This window comes from Oratosquilla oratoria, chromosome 24, assembly GCF_046742065.1.
Source record: "Oratosquilla oratoria isolate Oo_2021 chromosome 24, ASM4674206v1, whole genome shotgun sequence".
NCBI classification, from domain to species: domain Eukaryota; kingdom Metazoa; phylum Arthropoda; class Malacostraca; order Stomatopoda; family Squillidae; genus Oratosquilla; species Oratosquilla oratoria.
The window spans coordinates 8,894,270-8,920,609 of record NC_134800.1 but is presented as its reverse complement, the minus strand read 5'-3'; the positions used below and the strand labels follow the sequence as shown (position 1 = coordinate 8,920,609).

The window sequence follows — 26,340 nt, the reverse complement described above, 5'->3', positions numbered from 1 at the left end:
GGAACGTTGCATAGAGGCAGGAGGGGAGTACTTTGAAGGAATGTAGGCCACTATTTGGATTTACCTCTGTACCGTGAAAATATATGGTATCACTGTCATTACTTTTTGATCACCCCTCATACATACATGCAGAAAACTACGAAGGAAAGTAATAGACACTGGATCGAGCACTTTTATCTATTCAGACATCTTGAAGATGTCTGAATAGACAGAAGTGCTTGGACCATAGTCTATTATTTTCCTTTGTAGTTTCCCACATACTTAGAATCGTGAGTCTATGGGAGGGCTTTAAGATGTCTTAGAAGTAAATTAAGAAAGACCACATCTCAAGAGGATGTGAAGAATCACATTTTCCATATAGATATATAAATATGTGGAATAGCTTAGGTGATATAGTCCAAACTCAAACAATACACGAGTCCAAATCTAAATATGACAATAGGAAATTAAAGATATAGATTAAATGGGAACTGTACATGAATTTCAGTCTAGGTTTGTCAGAAAATTAGAGAATAGAAGACAGGACGTAATGAGTGTTGCACCTTTCCTTTATACTACAATTAGGTAAATACACTCACGATCACACACTGGACTAAATATCTGGAAGAGATGAACATTCTGACAGGCAGTTTGGCATCAGATCTGGAAGGTCATGTATATCAAACCTTTTAAGCTTTTACTCGAAGTGATTGACGTGCTGCAAGAGAGAGAGGGATGGATGGATTGCATGTACCTCAATGTAGAAAAGGCATTTGATAAAATACTTCACAGTTGACTTATGTAGAAATTAGAGCACATTGGAGGACTGAGTAGCAAACTACTAGAATGGGTGAAAGACTATGAAGGAAAGATACATGAGGATAGTACATACGTATACCAAAGGTTTTTTTCCCCCTTACAAGGGAGGTAGCCAAGAGGATAGTAGTAAAGATAAGAGGTCAAGCTGGAGAGGAGTTCCACAAGGTTCAGTGCTTGCACCAACAATGTTTCTTGTTTATATCAGTGACATGATGGACGGAACAATTAGCTATACTGTACTAACATGTTTGCAGATGACGCAAAAATCATGAGAAGAGTGTAAAACAAGGAGGGCGATAGGCTATTGCAAATGAGATCCAGACATTATTTTTGCATGGAGCCAAGAATGGAAAATGAAGTTCAATACTAAAAAATGCAAGAATCTGGAAATGGACAACAGTGGCAAAAGGCCATCCATAAACTATTCCTTGGGAAGTGATCCCATTACAAAAGTAAAAGAGGAGAAAGACTTTGGAATGTTGATAAAAGACAGTCTGTTACCTGACAGACATATCAGCAGGATTTTAGGAGAGACATATAGACTGCTGCAGAAGATTAAAGTGGTGTTCCACTAGATACATGAAGAAATTATGAAAAAACTCGTTGAAACCCTGATACATCCAAGAATGGAATATGTGTCAGTAGTATGGTCCCTACACAAAGTACTAGGTCTGCCAACTTTGAAAGATTGAAGAGAAAGGGGTGACATGATTATAATATTCATGTCACTAAAGGGGATAGATTGCATTGACAGAAGAGATGTCCTGATTAAAGATAGGAGTAAATTAAGAAAGACCATATGTCAAAAAGATGTGAAGAAATACAGTTTTCCATATAGATGCATAAATATGTAGAATAGATTAAAAGGTGATGTAGCCCAAGCTCAAATAATATGTGAGTTTAAATCTAAATATGATAATTGGAAATCAAGGATATAGATTAAGTTGGAACTATACATGAATTTGAATCTAGGTATGTTAGAATATTAGAGTAAAGATGGGACCCAACAAGCATTGCTCCTTTCCTGTATACAGTGGCCGCGAAAAGTTTGGGCGCGTAACAAATGTAAACACTTGTGACATTTAAATAATCATTTAAAGACCTATAAATGGCTTATTACATACCTTATTTACCAAGTGATTTTCCTTTAAGCTTTATGACCTTCTCCAAACGTGCCGGGATGCATCTTGCCAGGTTTTGTACGTGTTGAGGAATAATATTATCCCAAATATCCTGTATTTCTGTTTTTAGCTTAGCTGTTTTTTAATTATATGCCATACGTGCTCAATGGGATTTAGGTCTGGAGAATTTCCAGGCCATTTTTTGAAGTAATCAACACCACAGTCTTCTAACCATTGGGTAACAGACCGAGCTGTGTGAGCAGGAGCTCCGTCCTGCATAAACCAACTAGCATTGCACTTTTCAAAACTTTCAGGCAGGTTATCACACAATAACTTGAAATAAGTGTGCTGATTTACACTCATTTTGTGCAAGAAACACTAAATTGCCAACTCCACCAAATGCAAAGCATCCCCACACCATAACACTTGCAGCATGTTTCACCACTTTAGCTGTATAGCGAGGGTCATTAGGGTCAGACCCCCTGGGGCGCCTCACACGCTTCGACCTGCAGCCCGACGACACCACAAACGTTGACTCATCACTCCACAATACTCGTTCCCAGTCTTCTAAGGACCAGTCCTTATATTTCTTGCAAAATGCTATGCGATCACGTATGTTTTTTGCACTTTGGAGGGGAAGAACTTTAGCACAGCAACTACGGTATTGTAAATCTTTGGCTAAATGATCAGAAATACATCTTACAGACACATCATGCAGCAGTGCAGGGTTATTTTCTTTCAGTTTTCGAGCTGTGAGCGTTGGATCTTTATCTAACTGCCTCCTAATAACCGTAGAAGTACGATTTGATATCTTCCTTGGCCGACCAGAGCGATGCTTTGGAGTAGGAATGATGTTACTTCCTCCGTCTCGAAATTTCTTGGTCTACTTTTGCACTTGACGCACTCCAATTCCCACACGAGTAGCAATATCTTTACACTTATAACCCTCCTTATAGAGGGTTATGATTGTAACAACTGTGTCTCTTCCCAGCTCTTTACCACTTCCCATTACGGAGATATCAAGGCACAAAAACAGAGACCACCGCAAAAAAAAGACTACTCCCCGTGAGAGATGTTTAGAAACTGACTCCACATGACATCGAGTGTGCCTAAACAGAGTTGCTAAGTAGTGCGTATTGTCATGGCTAAATATGGGTACAAACGCTAGCATTGAAAAATAACGAAAAGTTTGGGCAGAAAGTTGTATTTTTCGCATGTTTTGAGTTTAACTGAAAGTTGGGGAGCCTATAATTTTGCGCCCAAACTTTTCGCGGCCACTGTACTACAATTAGGTAAATACACATAAACACACACAAAGTGAAGGATATAAGCAAAATTGAGAGAAAACAAAGGGCAGCAGGCAAACTGGTCCCCAGCCTGGCAGATAAATTGTATGAGGAGAGACTAAAAGTACTGGGTCTACCAACTTTGAAAGATAGAAGAGGAAGAGGTGATATGATTACAGTATTCAGGTCACTAAAGGGGATAGATTGCATGAACAGAAGAGATATCCTGATTAAAGATGGGAGGGATCTAAGATGTTATGGGAACATATTAAGAAAGCCTACATGTCTTGAGATGCAAAAAAATGTTGATGCAGTTTTCCATATAGATGTATAAATGCATGGAATAGCTTAGAAGGTGATAGAACCCAAGCTCAAACAACACATGAGCACAAATCTAAATATAATTGGAAATCATGGATATAGATTAAGTTGGAACTGAATGTGAATTTGAGGCTAGGTATGATTAAAAGAAAATAGAGAATAGGAGACAGGACAATATGAATGTTGCTTATTTCCTTTATACTATGATTAGGTAAACACGAATGTGCACACACACACACATACACACTTCAACGAACGGACGGCTTAGAAGATGTTCTGAAGAAAACTGAAGTCTGTGGATCCCAACGCAAAGAGAAGTGCCTAGTGTTTTTACAGGGTGGGGGGGAAATTGCTCGTGGAGTAGTGGGAAAGTAGGGAAAGAGGAAAAGGGGAGGGATTACTGAGGGAAATGGAAGGAAATGAGGAGGGAGTAGACTTGGCCCAGCCAGACAAGCGAAAGGTAAACAAAAGACTGAGTGAGGATGAAATGTCTAATAAAAATGTAAAGATTAGAAGTATAGAGAGGAGCAATACAGTAGAAAGTGACGAGAATATGTTCCAGGGATTTAAAGAGGGTGGGGGGACACAACCCCCCCTCCCCCCCGACTGATAAGACTAGAGGAGAGAGTTGATAAGGTGATCGAGGATTGGAAAGTAAGTTAGGTAATGTTGACTCCATTTTCCAGAGAATTGAAAGGTTGGAACAACTAGAGAAGGCTAACAGAAACTTAACTGAAGAAATAGAGGACCTAAAAAGACAGTTAGGAAATGTAAAGGAGGAGAATGAGAAATTGAAGAAGAATAGTAATGAAAACGGAGAAAATAGCTAAAGAAGCTAAAAATTGGAGAACAACCCAAGAAGGGAATAAGGTTTCATTCACTGACATAGTCAAACAGCAATTGAAAGAACATAATGAAGACTCAGTTATTAAAGTGATGAGACAGAAGGAGAATATAGTAAGAGAATTAGCTGACAAAAAGAAATGTATAATTATATTAGGAATGGAAGAGAAACATAACCCAGATAGAACCGCAAGAATCAAGTAGGAAAATGAAAGAGTAAGCAGTTTATTAAAATTAGTCCAGGAAGATGAACCAGAAATTATAAAGGAAATTGAGGAAAAATTCAGACTCGGAAAATATAGTACAGATAAGACCAGACCAATTAAGATTAAATTCAGGTCACAAACAACGGCAGAGAAAATTCTATCCAAAACAGGGAAACTAGCAACAAATGATCAATATAAAAAGGTATGGATAAAAAGAGAAATGAATAAGGAGGAAAGAGAGGCAGAAAAGCAGAAAAGACATGAAGCTAAGGCAAAAAACGAGGAAAGAACGGAGTCAGAGAAAGAGAGATTCTATTGGAGAGTAGTGAACATGAAAATAAAGCAGTTCGACATACTAAAGAAAAACATAAGGGAAACAGAGAACACAATGGAAGTGGCAGAAAACTAAGAGCGTCTTACACAAATATAGATGGATTGATAACAGGATTGAATGAGCTGAATGATTATTTGAAAGAAAAAGAACCGGACATAATGGGAATTGTAGAAACAAAATTAAAAGGCCCACTACCACCCAACAGTGTAGGACATGATGCATACAATTATTGGATTAGAAACAGAGAGAAAAAACAAGGGGGTGGAGTTATGTTCCTGACTAAGAAGGATATAAACGTGAAAGGTGTCATATATGGAAAGAATACAGTAGAGATGATTATGATAGAAGTGGAAGACCGAGATAAGAAGAGCAGAAAATTTGTGATCAATTATGTGCCTCCGAAAACAGCCTCATGGGAGGAGAGTGAACATAAAAGTATGTTAGAGGACACAAAGATAGCATTAACTAAAATAATGGAAGACGGAGGAAGAATAGTTATGATGGGTGACTTTAATTGCAAAGAAATCTGCTGGGAAGAAATGACAGTAAAGAGTGGTGATGACTCATGGGGAAATGCTCTACTTGAGATGATTACTGACCATTCAATGACACAATGGATACAAGAGAACACTAGGTATAGAAATGAAGAAGAACCATCGAGGCTAGACTTAATAATTACATCTGAACCTAGAATAGTGGACAAGATTGAATATAAAACACCAATAGGTAAAAGTGACCACATATTGATTGAACTGGAACTTAATGAAGAAAAATATATGAAAAGAAATGAACAATATAGAAAAGGAAGAATGATGTATGAAAAAACAAACTTTGATAAAATAAGAGAATTCTTTCCAACAAGAAAACTGAGAAGAAATATACAAAGAAGAAACATCAGTGGAAGAGAAATGGAATATTTTGACAAAAATTTACAAAAAAGGAGTGGAAAAGTATGTCCCAAGACAAAAACAAGAAAAAGAATATGTAAAATGCTGGTACAACAAAAGTTGTAGGGAGTTAAAAGACAAAAGAGACAAAGCCTGGACCAGATGGAAAAAAGACAGAAGACCTGAAAAATGGAAAATATATACTGGTTATAGAAATGAATATGTACAAAAGTGCAGAGAGGAAAAAAGAAAATATGAAAAAGATGTTATAGAAAAGTGTAAAGATCAACCAAAACTATTCTACAGATTTGTAAACAATAAACTGAAAAACAAACAAGACTTGGAGAAATTAAGACAAGGAGGAGTTGAATACACTGAGGAAATGGAAATGGCAGAAATTATGAACAAACATTTTAAATCAGTGTTTACAAGGGAAAATATACAACCTGAAGAGATTGAGTGGAAAGAAAAAGTCCCCCCTATGGAAGAAATAGAAGTAACAAAGAATGAAATATTGACACACTTGGGTAATTTTGATGTCAGAAAATCTCATGGGCCAGATGAAATAGCAAACTGGATTCTGAAAGAATGCAGGAATGAACTGGCAGACAAAATACATAGCATAATAAGCAGTTCCTTAAAAGAAGGAAAAGTTCCAGAAGATTGGAAAAAAGCAAATATAGTACCTATATATAAAGGAGGAAATAAAGAAGAACCTACCAACTATAGACCAGTCTCTCTAACAAGTACAATAGCAAAAATTTGTGAAAGAATTATCAAAAGTAGATGGGTAAAATACTTGGAAAAAAACAACGTACTAAATCCAAGGCAATTTGGATTCAGACAAGGACGATCATGCGTCACCAATTTAATATGTTTCTATTCAAGGCTAATAGATATAATACAAGAAAGAGATGGATGGGCTGATTGTGCATTTCTAGACCTAAAAAAAGCTTTTGACAAAGTACCACATAAGAAGTTGCTTAAGAAATTAGAATATGAAGGAGGAATACAAGGTAAATTGCTAAATTGGATGGAAGACTTTTTGCAAGAAAGAAAAATGCGAGTAGTGATAAGAGATCAGCACTCAAAATGGAATGAAGTAATAAGCGGTGTCCCGCAGGGAACAGTTCTGGCCCCAATAATGTTTGCTATATATATTAATGATATGGATGAAGGAATTGAAAGCTATATGAGCTTCTTTGCAGATGATGCAAAACTACTGAAAAGAGTGAAAACTGAAGAAGACTGTGAATCACTACAGAGAGATCTAAATAAAGTACAAGAATGGAGTAGGAAATGGGAGATGGAGTTCAATACAAAAAAGTGTAGTATAATGGAATTTGGAAAAAGCAAAAACAGAATAACAGGATCATATAATTTGGGAGAAGAAGGAATAAAAAAAGTAGAAAATGAGAAGGACCTGGGAGTCATTGTTATGAATAATATGTCACCTGAGAAACATATAAATAAGATTTTTGGAGAAACTTATAATTTAATAAGAACAATCAAAGTGGCATTTACATACCTGGATGAAGAAATGGTGAGGAAAATCCTAATCACCCTGATAAGACCAAGATTGGAATATGCAGCAACGATATGGTCACCAAGTACAAAAAAATGTATAAAAAAACTTGAAAGAATACAAAGAGCAATCACAAAACTGGCACCAACACTCTCAAAACTATCATATGAAGAGAGACTACAAAAACTTAACCTACAGACACTAGAGCAAAGAAGAGAGAGAGGAGATTTGATAGCTATTTACAGAATCATGAAAGGCATAGAAATTACTGATAGAGAGAATCTGATAAAATGGGATGACAGAAATACAAGAGGACACGGAAAGAAAATAAAAAAAGACAGCTATAGAAGAGATTTGAAAAAGAACAGCTTTCCTCACAGAGTAATAGACAGTTGGAACAAGTTAGATGAGAAAGTGGTGTGTGCAAAAACAATACATGAATTTAAAAATAGTTTAGATAAAATGAGATATGAAGACGGGACCCCACGAGCATAGCTCCCCTTCCCGTAAAATACAACTAGGTACAACTAGGTAAATACACACTTCAACGAATGGACGGCTTAGAAGACGTTCTGAAGAGAATTGAAGTTTGTGGATCCCAACGCAAAGAGAAGTGCCTATTGTATTTACAGGGTGGGGGGGAAATTGCTCGTGGAGTAGTAGGAAAGTAGGGAAAGAGGAAAGGGGGAGGGATTACTGAGGGAAATGGAAGGAAATGAGGAAGGAGTAGACTTGGCCCAGGCAGACAGGCGAAAGGTAAACAAAAGGCCTCCCGATGACGATGAAATGTCTAATAAAAATGTAAAGATTAGAAGTATAGACAAGAGCAATACAGTAGAAAGTGATGAGAATATTTTCCAGGGATTTAAAGAGGGTGGTCGAGGACTTGGAGCGTAGGTTCTTGGAGCGTAGGTTCGGTCATGTTGACAGTATTATACGAAGAGTTGAAAAATTGGAAGAACTAGAGAGGGCGAACAAAAACTTAACTAAGGAAATTGAAGAATTAAAAAAACAGTTAAAAGAAGTAAAAGATGAGAATAAAGTCTTAAAGGAGAATAATAAGGAGAACAAGGAGGGTTGGAAAAAAATTCATGAAAATAGCAAGGTTGCATTCACTGACATAATCAGACAGCAAATGAATGAACAAACTGAAAACTCAGTTATTAAAGTGATGAGACAGAAGGAGAATATAGTAAGAGACTTAGCAGACAAAAAGAAATGTATAATTATATTAGGAATGGAAGAGAAACATAACCCAGATAGAACCACAAGAATCAAAGAGGAAAATGAAAAAGTAAGAAATTTACTAGAATTAGTTCAGGAAGATGAACCAGAAATAATGAAACAAATCGAAGAGAAATTCAGGCTAGGGAAATATAGTACAGACAAGACCAGACCAATCAAGATTAAATTCAGGTCACAAACTACGGCTGAGAATATCTTATCCAAAACATGGAAACTAGCAACAAGTGAACAATATAAAAAGGTATGGATAAAAAGGGAAATGAATAAAGAGGAAAGAGAGGAAGAAAAACAGAAAAGACTTGAAGCAAAGGAAAAAAAAACGAGATAAGAACGGAGTCAGAAAAAGAGAGATTCTATTGGAGAGTAGTGAATATGAAACTAAAGAAAGTCGACATACAAGAGAAAAACAAAAGGGAAACAGAGAACACAATGGAAGTGGCAGAAAACTAAGAGTGTCTTACACAAATATAGATGGATTAATAACAGGATTGAATGAACTGAATGATTATTTGAAAGAAAAAGAACCGGACATAATGGGAATTGTAGAAACAAAATTAAAAGGTCCACTACCACCCAACAGTGTAGGACATGATGCATATAATTATTGGATTAGAAACAGAGTGAAAAAGGAAGGGGGTGGAGTTATGTTCCTGACTAAGAAGGATATAAACGTGAAGGGTGTCACATATGGAAAGAATACAGTAGAGATGATAATGATGGAAGTAGAAGACAGAGATAAGAAGAACAGAAAGTTTGTGATAAATTATGTGCCCCCAAAAACAGCCTCATGGGAAGAGAGTGAACATAAAAGTATGTTAGAGGACACAAAGATAACATTAAACAAGATAATGGAAGAGGGAGGAAAAATAGTTATGATGGGCAACTTTAATTGCAAAGAAATCTGCTGGGAAGAAATGACAGTAAAGGGTGGAGACGGCTCATGGGGAAACGCTCTACTCGAGATGGTTACTGACCATACAATGACACAATGGATACAGGAGAACACTAGGTATAGAAATGAAGAAGAGCCATCAAAACTAGACCTAGTAATTACATCCGAACCTAGAATAGTGGACAAAATTGAATATAAAACACCAATAAGTAAAAGTGACCACATATTGATTGAACTGGAACTTAATGAAGAAAAATATATGAAAAGAAATGAACAATACAGAAAAGGAAGAATGATGTATGAAAAAACAAACTTTGATAAAATAAGAGAATTCTTTCAAAAGGAAAACTGGGAAGAAATATACAAAGAAGAAACAACAGTAGAAGAGAAATGGAATATTTTGACAAAAATTTACAAAAAAGGAGTGGAAAAGTATGTCCCAAGACAAAAACAAGAAAAAGAATATGTAAAATGCTGGTACAACAAAAGCTGTAGGGAGTTAAAAGACAAAAGAGACAAAGCCTGGACCAGATGGAAAAAAGACAGAAGACCTGAAAAATGGAAAATATATACCGGTTATAGAAATGAATATGTACAAATGTGCAGAGAGGAAAAGAGAAAATATGAAAAAGATATCATAGAAAAGTGTAAAGATCAACCGAAACTATTCTACAGATTTGTAAACAATAAACTGAAAAACAAACAAGACTTGGAGAAATTAAGACAGGAGGGAGTCGAATACACTGAGGAAATGAAAATGGCGGAAATTATGAACAAACATTTTAAATCAGTGTTTACAAGGGAAAACATACAACCTGAAGAGAACGAATGGAAAGAGAAAGTCCCCCCTATGGAAGAAATAGAAGTAACAAAGAATGAAATATTAACACACTTGAGTAATCTTGATGTCAGAAAATCGCATGGACCAGATGAATTAGCAAACTGGATACTAAAAGAATGCAGGAATGAACTGACAGACAAAATACATAGCCTACTAAATAGTTCCTTGAAAGAAGGAAAAGTTCCAGAAGATTGGAAAAAAGCAAATATAGTTCCAATATACAAAGGAGGAAATAAAGAAGAACCTACCAACTATAGACCAGTCTCTCTAACAAGTACAATAGCAAAAATTTGTGAAAGAATGATCAAAAGTAGATGGGTAAAATATTTAGAAAAAAACAAAGTGTTAAATCCAAGGCAATTTGGATTCAGACAAGGACGATCATGCGCCACCAATTTAATATGTTTCTATTCAAGGCTAATAGATATAATACAAAAAAGAGATGGATGGGCGGACTGTGCATTTTTAGATCTAAAGAAAGCTTTTGACAAAGTACCACATAAGAAGTTGCTTAAGAAATTAGAAACTGAAGGAGGAATACAGGGCAAACTACTAAATTGGATGTATGACTTTTTTCAAGATAGATAAATGAGAGTATTGATAAGATACATAGACTCATAATGGTCTGAAGTAATAAGTGGTGTTCCGCAGGGTACAGTTCTTGCCCCAATAATCTTTGCTATATATATTAATGATATGGATGAAGGAATAGAAAGCTATATGAGCTTCTTTGCAGATGATGCAAAACTACTGAAAAGAGTGAAAACTGAAGAAGATTGTGAATCACTACAGAGAGATCTAAATAAGGTACAAGAATGGAGTAGGAAATGGGAGATGGAATTCAATATTAAGAAGTGTAGTACAGGTAAACGTCGACTTACGATGGCATTAGGTTTCGATAGAGCCATCGTAAGACGATTTCATCGTAAGTCGATCCCCAATTTGTGTATCACTGTTCCGTGGTCACTGTACCTAGCCTACCTGTATATTAACCACCAGAGATACTGAATATAGCCTATTAAACATGTACAGTAGTTTATTCAATTATTTTTATCCTTTTTACCATATTCAAACACTATAATATGTATTTTCAGTACGGAACTTAAATCTCGCGGGCAGCAGCCAATGCCAGCCGTACGACGTGACGTAATAATACTCGCATCATAAAATATAGTCACCGCTTATATCGATCGTTCTCTCTTTCACCCGCGAATTTTGAAAACCACAGAGAATGGGATTCAGTAACATTTGAGAGAATGTAAAAACACAGGGGCGACTACAATAAATATAATCAAGACGCCGATATGGCAGCGTTGCGAATCCACTTGCTCCTCATGACGCCTACGTGTGCGGCACCGTATGGAAGGGGTTAAATTATCATATCGTCGTCGTCATCGTAAAGTCGAACAATCGTAAGTCGCGGCCATCGTAAGTCGACGTTTACCTGTATAATGGAATTTGGAAAAAGCAAAAAAAGAATAACAGGAGCATATAAATTGGGAGAAGAAGGAATAAAAAAAGTAGAAAATGAGAAGGACCTGGGAGTCATTGTTATGAATAATATGTCACCTGAGAAACATATAAATAAGATTTTTGGAGAAACTTATAATTTAATAAGAACAATCAAAGTTGCATTTACATACCTGGATGAAATGGTGAAGAAAATCCTAATCACCCTGATAAGACCAAGATTGGAATATGCAGCAACGATATGGTCACCAAGTACAAAAAAAATGTATAAAAAAAACTTGAAAGAATACAAAGAGCAATTACAAAACTGGCACCAACACTCTCAAAACTATCATATGAAGAGAGACTAGAAAAACTTGAACTACAGACACTAGAGCAAAGAAGAGAGAGAGGAGATTTGATAGCTATTTACAGAATCATGAAAGGCATAGAAATTACTGACAGAGAGAATCTGATAAAATGGGATGACAGAAATACTAGAGGACACGGAAAGAAAATAAAAAAAGACAACTATAGAAGAGACTTGAAAAAGAACAGCTTTCCTCACAGAGTAATAAACAGTTGGAACAAGTTAGATGAGAAAGTGGTGTGTGCAAAAATAATACATGAATTTAAAATAGTTTAGATAAAATGAGATATGAAGACGGGACCCCACGAGCATAGCTCCCCTTCCCGTAAAATACAACTAGGTAAATACACACAAAGCAAACACAAAGGCTAGAAACATAGTGTCATGGGGTAATACACCTCTAAATTTTGCAATTATTTATGAACAGTAGTTTTAGCCATGCTTTGTACATTGGTGGAACTTAAAATACATTGACTTGCTGTTTGAAAAATAATTGTTCTTTTGTTTCAGTATGTCTGGAATAATTTTGTTTTTTCTTTCCCACAGGCAAATGGAATGTATCCCCACAATCTATTGAATAGGTTTTCCAAAACTTGATAGATTAGCCTTAAGGAATTAAACTGGAATAATGAATAAAACAACAGGAGAAAGTTATACTGACGATATTAGTGAAGTGGGTGGTGGATGTCAAGAACAAGAAGGTGTCTCTGCTGGTGGGGACATTACATTCTATTCACAGCAAGTAAGAAGAATAACTCAAAAAGAAAATAAATCAGTCCAAAAATGTTTGAGGAAAAGAAAAAGGGTTCCCATGGGGAAATGTAGAGAGGTTGAAGAATGGTCTTCATCAGGCAGCACTTCCAGTGAAGATGAATGTAGTGGAAAAAGTTCAGCAAAGAAAAGAAGTCGTCAGAATTTAGATGCCTACCATTTTGTCATTCTAAAGGGGAAAGAGTTGCAAGGTATACATAAAGACCCTGTTTATGTTACTGTGAAGCCATACTCGGAATCAAATTATTTGGAAGTGCAGAGTGACCGTTCAACACCAGAGTTGATAGCTGAAATGTGTGCTGCATCCCCAACACATTCTTCCAAGATATTTACATATGAAGAAAGACTTAAAGAAAAGGAAGATGGTGTCCATAGGAAGGAAGGCCAAGGGAAAAGTTTACCGAAAACTATTGCCAGAAACATAGTAACTCAAGGGCCCTCTTTGAGTATTAACCCATCTTGCTTAACCCTATTGAAAGGTAATGTTAATCATGGAGCTTATGAAGGTAACCCCTTTGTAAGTGTTAATCCAGACAGTGAAGAACATTATTTAACAGGCTTAACAAAAAATACACTGCACAACACCCATCATATTGATGAAGAAATTGAACTCCTTGAAAAGTTATATGAGAAATTCAAAGATATTTTAGAGAGAACAAAGAAAATGATAGCATGTTTAAAGAAACGTAGAGAAAGACAACAAAGGGAGCATGAGATGAGACCAGCCAGCGGAGGTGCAGGAGGAGATTTCGGAAAGAGAGGAGGGAACCAGGATGGTAGAGATCCAAATGACAGAGAAACATACAATAGTAACTCTGGCAATCCTCCCATGCAGTTCCCTCAGGGAAATAGTTCAAGTATGGACAAATGTCCGCAAGACTTTTGTGCTCTTTCTCAGGCAGAGTTGTGCTCAATTGATAGTAAGGCCAAGAGAGTGCTGTCATATGATAATCTTTCAAAAAAGTTTGACCAGCTGACCAGTGAAAATTTAAGTATTCATGATAAAAATAACTACAGATCAACTTTTCTGAAAATAGCTCAGGAAAGTAGAAATTGTGAATGCACTCAAGCACCTAGTTCTATAAACTCCCTTGAAGGTTTAAGTAGAAATACTGATCTTCCGAAATTGGGCCAGGAAATTTCAGAAATAGGTGACCAGGAGCAAAGGGATCAGCTTTATGAGAACAGAAAGGAAACAAGAGAAACAACTAAACATATTGACGTGGAAATAATGAGTACCCATCAGCAATGTCAGGTGAATTCAGTGAATAAATCAGGAAACTTAGAGGATGAGACAGTAGAAAAAGAGCTTGGTATCCCACATGATAAAAGAAAGGAACATGAAGAAAGCACCTGTGCATTTGAGCAAAATATGAATTTGGATAAAGTAATTTTGAATAGAAGTGCATTGTCAACATCTCAGGATGCTTGTAGATCTACAGAGAGCCAGGACATCAGCATTATATTCTCTCCTGTTTCAGATCCTGGTCCTGAGAGAACCCTAATACATAACCAGAGCACCAGTTCCTCTTCTATAATTGCAAATGGTGAACCAGTCTCAATGGAAGAGACTTTGAGTGAAGAATTTGCTTCTTGTGTACAGGAAGAAATAATTAGAAACTCTGAACATGCTGTAAATTATGTAAACACTGTAGAGAACAGTGTAAAAGCAGACAGTTTAAATAAGAATCTAGTCAAACCCTGTTCAACTAATAATAAGAGAAAGCAAAGAGGATGCAAGAAATTACATATGGTGAATAACTTGTATAAAGTACAGAACTCACAACAGCAATCCAAGGATGAAAGTTTTAATACTGCATGTTTGTCCAGTGATGAGGATTTAGCTGACAGGTTGGTGAAAACCCCTCGGAAGATATCCATACCACTGAATGATATTAACATTAATTCTAAGGATGATGGTGATGATTTTATTATTGAAGCAGATTTTATTGAAGAAAACGTAGAAAACAATCCACCTACACAAGCAATATCATCTATAGCTGCTTCAGAAGCTGAATCAGAATATTTTACACCACACTCTACTCCTGAGTCTAGTACAAGCATTTTACCAAAAAATGTAGCAGTGTTCAGTGATGTAGAAACTACACCAAAGAAATTTCTTTCCCAGCAACAGGTTAGTAGTCCATTCTAACAATTTGTGTTTACCCTCTGAAACAATTTTGCATTTTTATAAAGTTTGAGTGGTGTCATATGAAATACTTAAGAATGATTTATGTTATTTAATTTTTACTATTATTTTTTTTTTTGTACAGGCTAGGGAAGCTCCAACTGTAGTTTCAGAATAATGGTAATGAAATTTTTAATATAATAATTTTTTGCAATGTATGCTTCATGTTTTTATAGTTCCTAAGGTATGAATAATGCTCTATTTTATTTTTTGTTTTCCTTCAGCACCAGTTGAAGAAGGTATTGCAGTGCACATATCCTTGTAATGTAAAAGTTCACAAGAAAATGAGTATAAAGGTGAGAAGAATTATATAGTTGTTGTTGTCATTCCCTAGACTGTCTGTCTGAGCAGTCCCGTCTCCCCAAGGAATGCCACAGCCAAAACTGGGTTTTCCCACAAATCCTTTATAGAGTGTATGTTGTGTTGTTTGCATGCATGATTGTGTATAATGCAGTCTTCCATTATGTGTTGTATGGTATGGGGTGAAGTGTTATGTCCTGGGCAGCTGTTCACAATGCGGTCATCCAGCCTCTTCTGGTAGCTTAGAAGTGCTGGGTGGTGGCCGCACCACAGTCTGACCAGGTGGACTCTGTCCTTTTGTGGGAGAGAGGATTCAGAAGGGTGGATATCAGGGGGTCTGGCATGCAGCAGTGTGTTGTCTTTCAGTGTGTTAATGGAGCGGTGAGTGATATGATTATGAATATGTTTCCGGAGGCTGGTATTTGGTGGTTGTGGAGGAAGAGAAGAGAGTATCTGTGTTTGATACAGGTCTTTGGGTGTTGTTTTAATGTTTCTTGGTGTGTGTGTGTGTTCTGCTATGTAGTGTAGCGGGTGTGATGTGTTTGTGGTGGCTGCAGCAAGTGTTTGTGTGCCTCTCATGTCGAGGTGGTCCTTGACTTTGAGGACTTTTGTTTCATGGTGTAAATGGTCTGTAGGTGTTGTATTTGTGCAGCCTGTAATTGTTTTTAGGGCTTTGTTTTGTATGATTTGAAGGGTGTTGTGGTGTGTCTCACTGAGATTAGGAGCCCATGCAGGACTCGCATAATTCATCACTGAGCGTATGCATTGTTTGTATATTGTTGTATTAGTATCTTTGTTTTGTCCAAATGTTGTTCCAGTGATTGACTTAAGTGCGTTAAGTCTAGGTGTGCATTTGTTTTTTATGTTTGTGATCTGTTGTTTGAAAGACATGGATGTATCGTATGTTACACCAAGAATTTTCGGTGTGTTTGTGTGTGGTATTAGAGTGTTGTTGATGTAGAGATGAGGTATTTATTTGTGTTCTTTTGTCCAGTTGGTGAGAAGTGTTGCTGTAGATTTGGTTGGAGCTATTTTGAGTCTGTTTGTGATGAACCATGTGTTGAGTGTATCAAGGTATGGCTGGATTATTTCTGCAGCTTTGTCTGTGTTATGATGTGTGCATGTGATTGTTATGTCATCTGCGTAGGAAGAGATTTGTATTTCTGAGGTGTCTGGTGTGGTAAGTCATGCATGTATAGATTAAAGAGTGTGGGGGATAGAACAGAGCCCTGTTGTACTCCATTCTTAATGTTTCTGATGTGCGATGATTGGCCATTATATGACACATAAGCATTCCTACCTGCCAGATAATTGGCCAGCCATCTTTTGGTGTTATTGTGCATGTCTGTGTTATATATTTTATTTGTTAGGTTGTGGCGGGGGATAGCATCAAAAGCTTTACTAATGTCTAATGTTATAAGAAGTGTTCTGTGGTGGGGGCCTATCTGATCTGATGCCATCTAAAATTCTTTGTGTGAGGTTTATCAGAAGAGTGTTCGTGGAGTGTAGTGGCCTAAAACCGTGTTGTGAGTCAGCAAGGGGAATATGTGGTGTGACAAGTTGAAGTATTAGGCGTTCAATAACTTTAGAGGGGGTGCAGAGAAGTGTGATTGGGCGGTGCGATGTTGGGATTGTTGGGTCTTTGTTCGGTTTTGGAATGGTGATTATTTTACTATGCTTCCAGATGTCGGGTATAGTGTTGTGTGAATAGCTGTAGTTTGCAATGTTTGTGAGTGCGTGTATACCTTGTGGTCCAATGTGTTTTAGGTGGATGTTACTTATGTTATCAGGGCCACAGGCAGATGAGTACTTGAGATTATGTATTATGTGTTTTGTCTGACTGTCTATGAAGGGTGTATAGTCTGATTCTGTGGGAAAGTCTTTCTTACGTCGTATAATGTGTCGGTCATCAGGGTGAGAAGTGAGATGGCTTGTCTGCGCAAAATGATTTATGAGTGTGTTTGCTTGTTGTCTGTTTGAGGGTAGATTGTCTGTTGTTGTGATTATTGCTGTGTGAGAGCGTTTGTGTTACTGTTGAATAGTGTAATGCTGTTGAGTGTTTTGTACAATTTGCTGGTGTTTGTTTTGTGATCAAGTGTAATGATAAAGTTTTGCCAATTTTGTGTTTTTTGTTCATGTATTTTATTGGCAATCACAGTGTTTAGTGTTTGTATTTGGTCTGCTATGTTTTGAGGGATTGGTGTGGGGGTATTGTGTTTAAGTGTGTCTCGTTATCTGATGAGGCCTTGGATTTCTGGTGTGAAGTTGGGGTTGTGTGATTTTCTGTTGACTCTAGGGATGTATCTCTTGTCTGCATTTTGTATGATTGTATTAAAAGTGTGCACAGCATTGTTTATGTTTGTGATTGGTGAACTGTTAAGTGTTTCAAAATGTTGTTCTGTCTCTTTAATAAAAGCTTCCCAGTTAGCTCTCTTGTAATTGGTGTATGTGTCTGTGGCCAACTGGGGTGCATCTTGTTTTGGTGATGATGATTGGAAGGTGGTCAGAACCAAGGGTTCCGACCACTCTCCATGATGTTGTTGGGGTTAGGCAGAAGGAGCAGAAGGTGATATCAGGAGAGGAGGGAGTGTAGAGGGCTTGGTGTGGGATATGTGTATGATTATGTGTGTTGTTCATGATAGTCAATGAGTCAAACTGAGTCTGTATATCAAGCCCTCTGTCTGTGTCAGGGTTGTCGACATACCAGGCAGACGACTTGGCGTTGAAGTCACCACCCATGATCAGGTTGGGGATTGAGGCTAGTTGGCTAAATTGAGGTCTGAAGGTGTTTGGAACTGTGGGGAATGATTGTGGGGGAATGTACATGTTAACTATTGTCAGTGTTGATTTGTTGCCTGTGCGGATTCGAATGGATTGGATTTCTGTAGTGTTATCTGTGGTAGGGAGGAGAATTTTGGTTGTGGCACTTGTGTCCACAAAACAGATGGAGTGGTGGATCAGGGTGATGAGTCCACCACCATTGCCGTCGGTCCGGTCTTGTCTGATGGTGGTGTAATTATGAAATGATGGAGTTTTGTGTGAGTGTCTTAGTTTTGTTTCTTGGATAATTGCAATGTGTATGTTGTGTTGTTTAAGAAAGTGTTCGAGTTTATGTTTTTCGTGTTAATACTGTCAATGTTGTGTTGTAATATGTTGATGTTGTGTGTTCTGTATGTGTTGTATGTTGCCGTTTCGGGTTGAGGTTGGGTTGTTAATGGGGAAGGTATAGGATCTGGGTTAGAGGGGGGGGAAAGGAGAGATTGGGGACAAAGGAAGGGGAGTACTGATTGGGGATAAGGGCAAAGGGAAATTGGGAGTGGGTAAGGGTGCTGGCTGTGGTTGGGGAGGTGGGAGTGGGGTTACTGGAGGGCAGGTAGAACATGTCCAAGTGTTTGTGTATTGGTTTGTGTCAGCAAGTGTTGTACAAGTGAGGTGGGCCCAGTTTTTGCACATATTGCACTGAACTGAGCCCTTTGTCTGTCTGCTCGAAGTAATGGGTTTAGAGCATGTTGGGCATGTGTATTTTGTGGTGGGCCCAGGATTGCTCTCTACATCTCCGGCTAAAAGTAGAAGAAGAGGGGTGATCGCCGGAAAATCACCCCTTGGTGCAGAAAAAACGTAATATTGCATGTTGAGAAAAAGGATTGTGGTACTCCCCAAGGCAGACATAGCTCCTCTTGGGGATCGGTGCCACCTGTGTAGAGCCGGTGGCCAGGGCTGGTTGCCGCCGTATGGCCCCCAACTCTTGGGGTTGGGGGGTGGTCCCACGACGTAGACGCTGCGGCTCCAGGACCAGAATTATATAGTTAATTGTATATATTGTGGAGCATATGTACCAGAAGACCTGCAATATATTTACCTAATTGTGTTGACATAAATGTAATAAATAGGCTAAGAGGTACACCCACGGAATCCTGACTCTTTGTTTCTATTGATCATACTTTGCTATAATCAGAAAAACTATAGATGATGTTATTAGAAAATTCTTGTCTGAACTTCACTGTAGGAAGGAGGATTGGTAATAATATCCCCACCTGACATTAGAGGATACTTTTAATACTTGTGTTTATAGGAAGCCAAGTCTATCTAAATGCCTCGGTCTTTTTCCTCCTAATATTGGAGGTAGCCAAATCAAAACACATGCAACCTCTCCCACTATTCCACTCCCATCCGCTACCCTCGTTTACCTCTCATCTTAGCTCCTTGTGGGAAAAGGATCATCCTTGTCTCCTGCCCACTGACTGGGTCAGAAGCAATGCAGCAAGAAAAAGCACATTCACAGCAAGGCTGCTACACTTAATAAAAACAACAACAACAACAAAACAAAACAAAACAAAACAAAAAACTGTCCCCTTATGTGGAAAATAGCAAAGACAGGGAAAAATTCCTTCAGGCTGTGTCAAAATATCATCCACACACAACCTCTCCCAACCTTTGTGCTGCATCAGAGTATTATCCACATATAGCCATTCTCTCCTATCTCCTGCCTTTGCTTTTCCTTGTTCGACAGACATTCCCCACTAGCTCAAAGCCCTTTATGTCCCATTCATCCATCTCATCCTCGTGCCCTCAGGTTCACGCCATCCACATCTGCTTTCCACTCCTCCTTTGCTAAGCTGTCTTCACTAATTTTTTCCACATTTCCAAAGCATCCCAATACTCTTTCATCAGGTCTATATGCCATCTCTTTCCCACTCGCGTCTTCACCTCATCATTTCTCATTTCTGGAAGCCAAATGACTCTAGATAATGTAGGAGAGAGGCCAAACGCAGAGTATGGGATCCAATATATTTAACGTTTTGCCCAGCAGGGCTTCTTCTGAAGAAGCCCTGCTGGGCGAAACGTTAAATATATTGGATCCCATACTCTGCGTTTGGCCTCTCTCCTACAGTGCTGTTGCAGTCGTTGCTGTTTGACTCCAGATAATGTTTGAATAATGCTAGTGAATGTCCAATGAAATATAAAGTTAGTTTGATATGAGCTAACCAACTCCCTTATAAGAGGGAAAGGACCTTTGGTATGTGTTATGTATGTTTGTATTTACCTAATCGTAGTTTACAGGAAAGGAGCAATGTTTGTTGGTTCCCGTCCCCCTTCTCTCCAATTTATCACACTTAGCCGCAACATCATACTATCATATATAGATCAAGTTATGGGCTTAATGAAGCGGCCTTGCTGTGGATGTGCTGTGTCTTGCAACTCTGCTTCTGACCCAGGGCAGTGGACAAGATGCAGGGATGACCCATCATCCAGGAGGTGCCAAGATAAGAGGAAGGGAAGATGGTGGAGGGGAGTGGAGTGTGATAGGGATGGAATGGGTGGGAGTGGGTTTTTATGTGGCTACCTCCCTTATAAGGGAGGAAAAAAGCCTTTGGTATATGTATGTATATAGATTTCAATTCATGTATTGTTCCAGATTGGGTTATATTTCCTAAGCCATTGGAAGTATTAATGGAAGACATAGGTGGGAGACGGGGATGACCCTTCATCCAGGAGGAGCTAAGATGAGAGGGAAATGAGTGTGGTGGATGGGAGTGGGTGCATGCCTTTTGACTTGACTACCTCCTTTATAATGGGGAAAAAAACCTTGGTATATAGATAGAATATGGAGAACTATTTTTTCACATCCAGTAGACATGTAGTCTTTTTGTTGTTGTTCCCTCGACTGTCTGTCCGAGCAGTTCCATCTTATTGTTGTCATGGGCTCTTAACCTCTTCCATACAATGATGCCTACGTAGGTGTCATGAGGTGCGAGTAGGCATACAAGGATGCTGGTGTTGGTGTTCATATACATATTCCAAAGGCTTTTTCCCCCTACAGCTGTAGCTAATTGACCCCCAAATTCTGTGAATTGGTTTGATCATATTTTCTGTGATTGTTATTATTCAGAGTAAAAGAGAACAAGTAATACAGCAGTAACTTTATATAACATGAGTAGTGTGATGCATTGTACATTAGGCATCCAATGTTGTGCACAAAAATTTAACTTGTATTGAAGAGGTTAAAACTCTCCTATCCTTAATCAAGAGATCGTTTCTCTTAATATAATCTATCCCTTTTAGTGACCTGAATACTGTAATCATATCACCTTTTTCTTTTTGATTTTTAAAAGTTGTATGTATGTGATCTGATCATGTCACGGGCTTAAAAAAAAAAGCTAATCTTAAAAATCAGGAATAGAATAAGACAAAACAAATTTTGACAATGGTTACTGATTACAGGTAAACGTCGACTTACGATGGCCGCGACTTACGATTGTTCGACTTTACGATGACGACGACGACATGATATGATAATTTAACCCCTTCCATACGGTGCCGCACACGTATGCGTCATGAGGAGCAAGTGGATTCGCGACGATGCCATATCGGCGTCTTGATTATATTTATTGTAGTCGCCCCTGTGTTTTTACATTCTCTCAAATGATTCATTCTCTGGTTTTCAAAATTCGCGGGTGAAAGAGAGAACGATCAATATAAGCGGTGACTATATTTTATGATGCGAGTATTATTACGTCACGTAGTACGGCTGGCATTGGCTGCTGCCCGCGAGATTTAAGTTCCGTACTGAAAATACATATTATAGTGTTTGAATATGGTAAAAAGGATAAAAATATTTAAATAAACTACTGTACATGTTTAATAGGCTATATTCAGTATCTCTGGTGGTTAATATACAGGTAGGCTAGGTACAGTGACCACGGAACAGAGTGGGGATCGACTTACGATGAGATCGTCTTACGATGGCTCTATCGAAACCTAATGCCATCGTAAGTCGACGTTTACCTGTAGTGAAAACTGATAAATGAATGATAAAATTATTGAATTCAACACAGGATTAGATAAAAAGAATATAGAATACTTTTAACATATTCTATTTAAAAAAAATTCTTCCTCTAATAAGAAAGACAATTTTTTTTTTCTATTTATATACCAAGGGCATTTCCCATCTCATAAGGGAGGTAGATAAGTCTAAAGGTATGTAACCACTCTCACCCATGCCATTCCCATCCACCACCCTTTCCTACCTCTCATCTTAGCTACTCGTGGGTGAAAGGTCATTTCTGCTCCTGCCCACATCCCTGGGTCAGAAGCAGTGCAGCAAGACACAGTACATCTACAGCAAGGCTGCTTCACTTAATCAGCTACCCCCCCCCACCTTCTGTCCCCTCATGCAGAACATAGAGAAGACTGGGAGAAATCCCTTCAGGCTACATCTAAATATCATTCACACATAACCACTCCCCAGTCCCTCCAATTCCTGTCCTCTTCCTTCCTTGAATCGCAGTATCATCTATACACATTCTCTATCTACCTTTGCCTTCCACATTTTTACTTATCTCTCTTCACTCATTCTTTTCATGTGTTCAAACCATCCCAATATTCTTTTATCAGCCCTATCTGCCATCTCCTTTTCCACCCCAACTGTCCTCCTCACCTCCTTTCATTCTATCCAACTTTGTAACCTGTACCATACTTTGCAGACATTTCATCTCAAACACCTTTAAACTTCTCTCTGCCTCTTAAATTCCAAGTCTACCCCATACAGTGTCATTGGCACAATCACCCCTTCATATAAACTCCTCTTGCATCCATATCCAGATGCCTATTTTTTGTGAATCTTTTTGATCCACCAAGGTATTTTCTTTGCTTCTCTCAGTCAACAATTTACCACCTCCTCCCTTTCCTGCCAAATGTGACCCCAAACACCTAAAACTATCCACATCCAACCTGTCTCCTTTAAGACTTATTTCCAACTTGCTGCCATCCTCTCCCCATGTACATCTTATCTATTTACTTTATCCACATTTACTTTCAACTTTCTTCATATTGCATACCTTCCCAAACATCATCACTACCTGAATCTTCCTCTGACCCTACCACAAGTACATTATTGTAAGCAAACAATAACTGGCTCACCTCCCACTTTTCTCCAACCATCCCTAATCCCCTGCCCATTACCTTTCACTTACCTCCTGCACCACCCCATCGACATACATATTGAACAGCCATGGCAACATGACATGTCCCTGGTGCAGCCCCACCTTTATCTCAAACCACTCATTCTCTCAATTTCCAGTTGTAACACAGGCTTTACTCTCATGAAAACTCTTGACTGCCCTTGACAGGTTTCTCCAGTCCCATATATCTACAATACCTCCCACAGCAGCATCCTGTCTACTGTCATAATCCTTGTCCAAATCCATAAAGGCCCAAAAAACATCTTTACCTTTTGCTAAACCTTTCTCACATTTCTGCCTTACCACAAAAATTTGATCCATGCAACCCCTACCTGTCCTTAACCCAAACTACTCCTTGCCAATTACCCCCTCTGTTCCTCTCTTAATCTTCTCAGTTAAAACCCTCCCATAAGTGTTCCCAACTATACTCAAACTGATCCCTCTAAAACTACTACAATCACATTGATTCCCTTTTCCCTTGTAAAGTGGAACTATACAGGCACTCCTCCATTCCTCTAGCACTCTACCCTCCCTTGGACACACATTAACCACCTCACCAGACAGTCCACTGTTACATATCTCCCTTCTTCAGACATTCCACATGACACCCATCTAACCCACCTTACCTGTTCTCATCATTTTCAAAGCTACTTGTACCACATCTTTTCCTATTTCTCCTCATAAAAATTTGTATACCAGGAAACCAGGATGGTAGTCTAAATTATATTTTACTAAAATCCTAGAACACATGCAAAACTTGGCACACTAATGACTTTTTTCCAGTACATGAAACACAGAGTTCACTGTATAATAGTAATAATAATAAAATAATAATAAAATAAAATAAAATAAAATAATAATAAGATAAAAATAAATATACAGCTTCTTTTATGTGATCATAGGCAACCACATGCCGTGCTGGGTTTTGGATTGGGGCCCGCACTCATATGTAGGCATGCGAGAAAATTTTGTATCAAGGATTTGGCTAGTTTTGGCACCCACACATAAAAAGTTGCCCATCCCAGTCCTAGAATGTCATATTTTCATTAAAATTTTCTTTACAAAATAAAGGACAAATGTAAAAAAAGAGTACCGTATTTTCCGGCGTATAGTGCGCGACTTTTTTCCGTTGGAAGGGCCTAAAAATGGGGGATGCGCGTTATCCGGTGGTGCGCATTATCTACGGCCTACGATAAAAATTCTGCGGCTGTGTGTGTAATTTTTTTCACAACCACGTGACGATGTTGGCCGTCACAAAGTCGGGAGGCACACTTCTCCGTGACATTCCGTGAGAACAAGAAGAACAGTCATGGTGACATGAAAGAATATGCCAGCATGGGCTACCGCATATAGATATTTGGTATAGGTAGGTATCTATCGAATCTTATTTTTCATGTTCCAACAGGCCTAAACACCATGAAACATGATCAATATTCATGATATTTGCCCATTTTCACAGCATCTTAGTTTGAATTTTTATGTTGACTTTGTTGCTTCACTTTAGGTATGGTACAAATTCCGTTGCGGCCGTTCATAAACTCGTGTCAAACACCTGACTACAACACCCTCTTTCAGGAGTTATATTAACTAAACTTCACCTCGATGAGAGACTGTCCTATTTCACCACTGTCATTGCAGGTTCAAAGCTAAAACGACAGTCTGTAGTTTGTTTCAGTATTAAATAAAAAATGGTAAAGACGAATTATTTCCTCAAGATATAAAATTAAAAATTTCTGTAAAAATCCCGAAATTTTTCTGTATATTTTACCTTTCAGTCAACTTTTTTTAGATCATATTTCCTACAAACTATTTAAGCTACAAAGTAATAAGGGACCAACGCACAACATGAGTCATATACCGGTACATGTAGTTCCGACTTTTTCTTAGTTGTGTCCTGATTGATGCCTAAACTGACACTTAATTTAGTGACAAATCAACAGATTTCCCAGCGGTGGCTCTAGCCAATGAAAAATGCCGAGGTAAAACTGCGTTATAGACAAATGCGATCGGGCATGTGCGTTATACGTCGGTGCGCGCTATCTGTGTACTGAGATAATGAAGTGCATGGGTGCGCATTATAACCCGATGCGCATTTTAAGCCGGAAAATACGGTAATGTAATATACAAACTCACTTTTAACAAAGATGGTGTTTACAGTTCCTTCATGTATTCTTTTGGTAACATGTTTTTACCTCCACAAAAAAGTATAGAAAAAAATATATAATATATATATAATACAAAATTTAGTATGTTAACAGAAAAAAATATATATATGATTTTTTTCTTTCCAGTTTGGGCAGGAAACGTATGATATCTACAGATGAAACCCGAGCATAGGACCAAATTTTGTATACTTTAGTCAACAGGACAGAGCTCTCAGATTAATATTGTATTGGACATTTAGGGAGAATGTTGTAATTAATAAATAAAGACCTTTTGACTAGGAATGTTGGAACAGTATCGGTTATTTGGGCATAATATTTGATCTCTTAGAAGATGTGATACACACTGGCATAATTGTACATTTACATATACTACAGTTCACCCCATATAAGAATTTCTTACAAAGCTTTTATAGTCATTTGTGATTTACATCAAGCAGTATGGGAATTTTTTTTATTTTTGTAAGTGATATGTTTGGAATGCCATTGCATTTTTTTTTTTTTTTTAAGGCATTACATAGTGCATTATAATTTTTAAATTACCTTATTATAAATAACAATATATTGAATAAAATATATTCATGATATAGAGCAATGATTTTCAACCTTTTTTCATCCCATGACACAGTAAGTCAGACAAAAAAATAGAAGAGGAAAAAATATATATATATATATATGATTGTATTATTCTGAGCTATGAAGGGCATGGATATAACTGACAAAGATGGCTTCTTAAACTGAGGTGAAAAGGAATATCAGATGGCATGGAACAAAACTGAAAAATACAAGAAGTTTCATGAACATTTGTAGTTTTCCATATGGAAGCATGGATCCATGGAA

At 37.8% G+C, this 26,340-nt stretch overlaps 1 protein-coding gene across 5 annotated transcripts in view; it reads left to right on the top strand.

The window, feature by feature from the left end:
• Positions 1–26,109, top strand: part of LOC143038429 (uncharacterized) — a 34,802-nt gene extending 8,693 nt beyond the window's left edge. For 2 of the 5 annotated variants that reach the window (XM_076207611.1, XM_076207610.1), the window contains 3 exons: positions 12,665–15,023; positions 15,302–15,373; positions 25,630–26,108. In XM_076207611.1, the coding sequence (XP_076063726.1) occupies positions 12,747–15,023; positions 15,302–15,373; positions 25,630–25,662 (2,382 nt within the window). In that variant the 5' untranslated portion in view covers positions 12,665–12,746 and the 3' untranslated portion in view covers positions 25,663–26,108. Of the gene's footprint in view, positions 1–12,664; positions 15,024–15,162; positions 15,198–15,301; positions 15,374–25,629 lie in introns of all 5 variants that reach the window. The other 3 variants (XR_012967561.1, XM_076207612.1, XM_076207613.1) reach the window with 3 other exon arrangements.
• Positions 26,110–26,340: the final 231 nt, after the last annotated feature.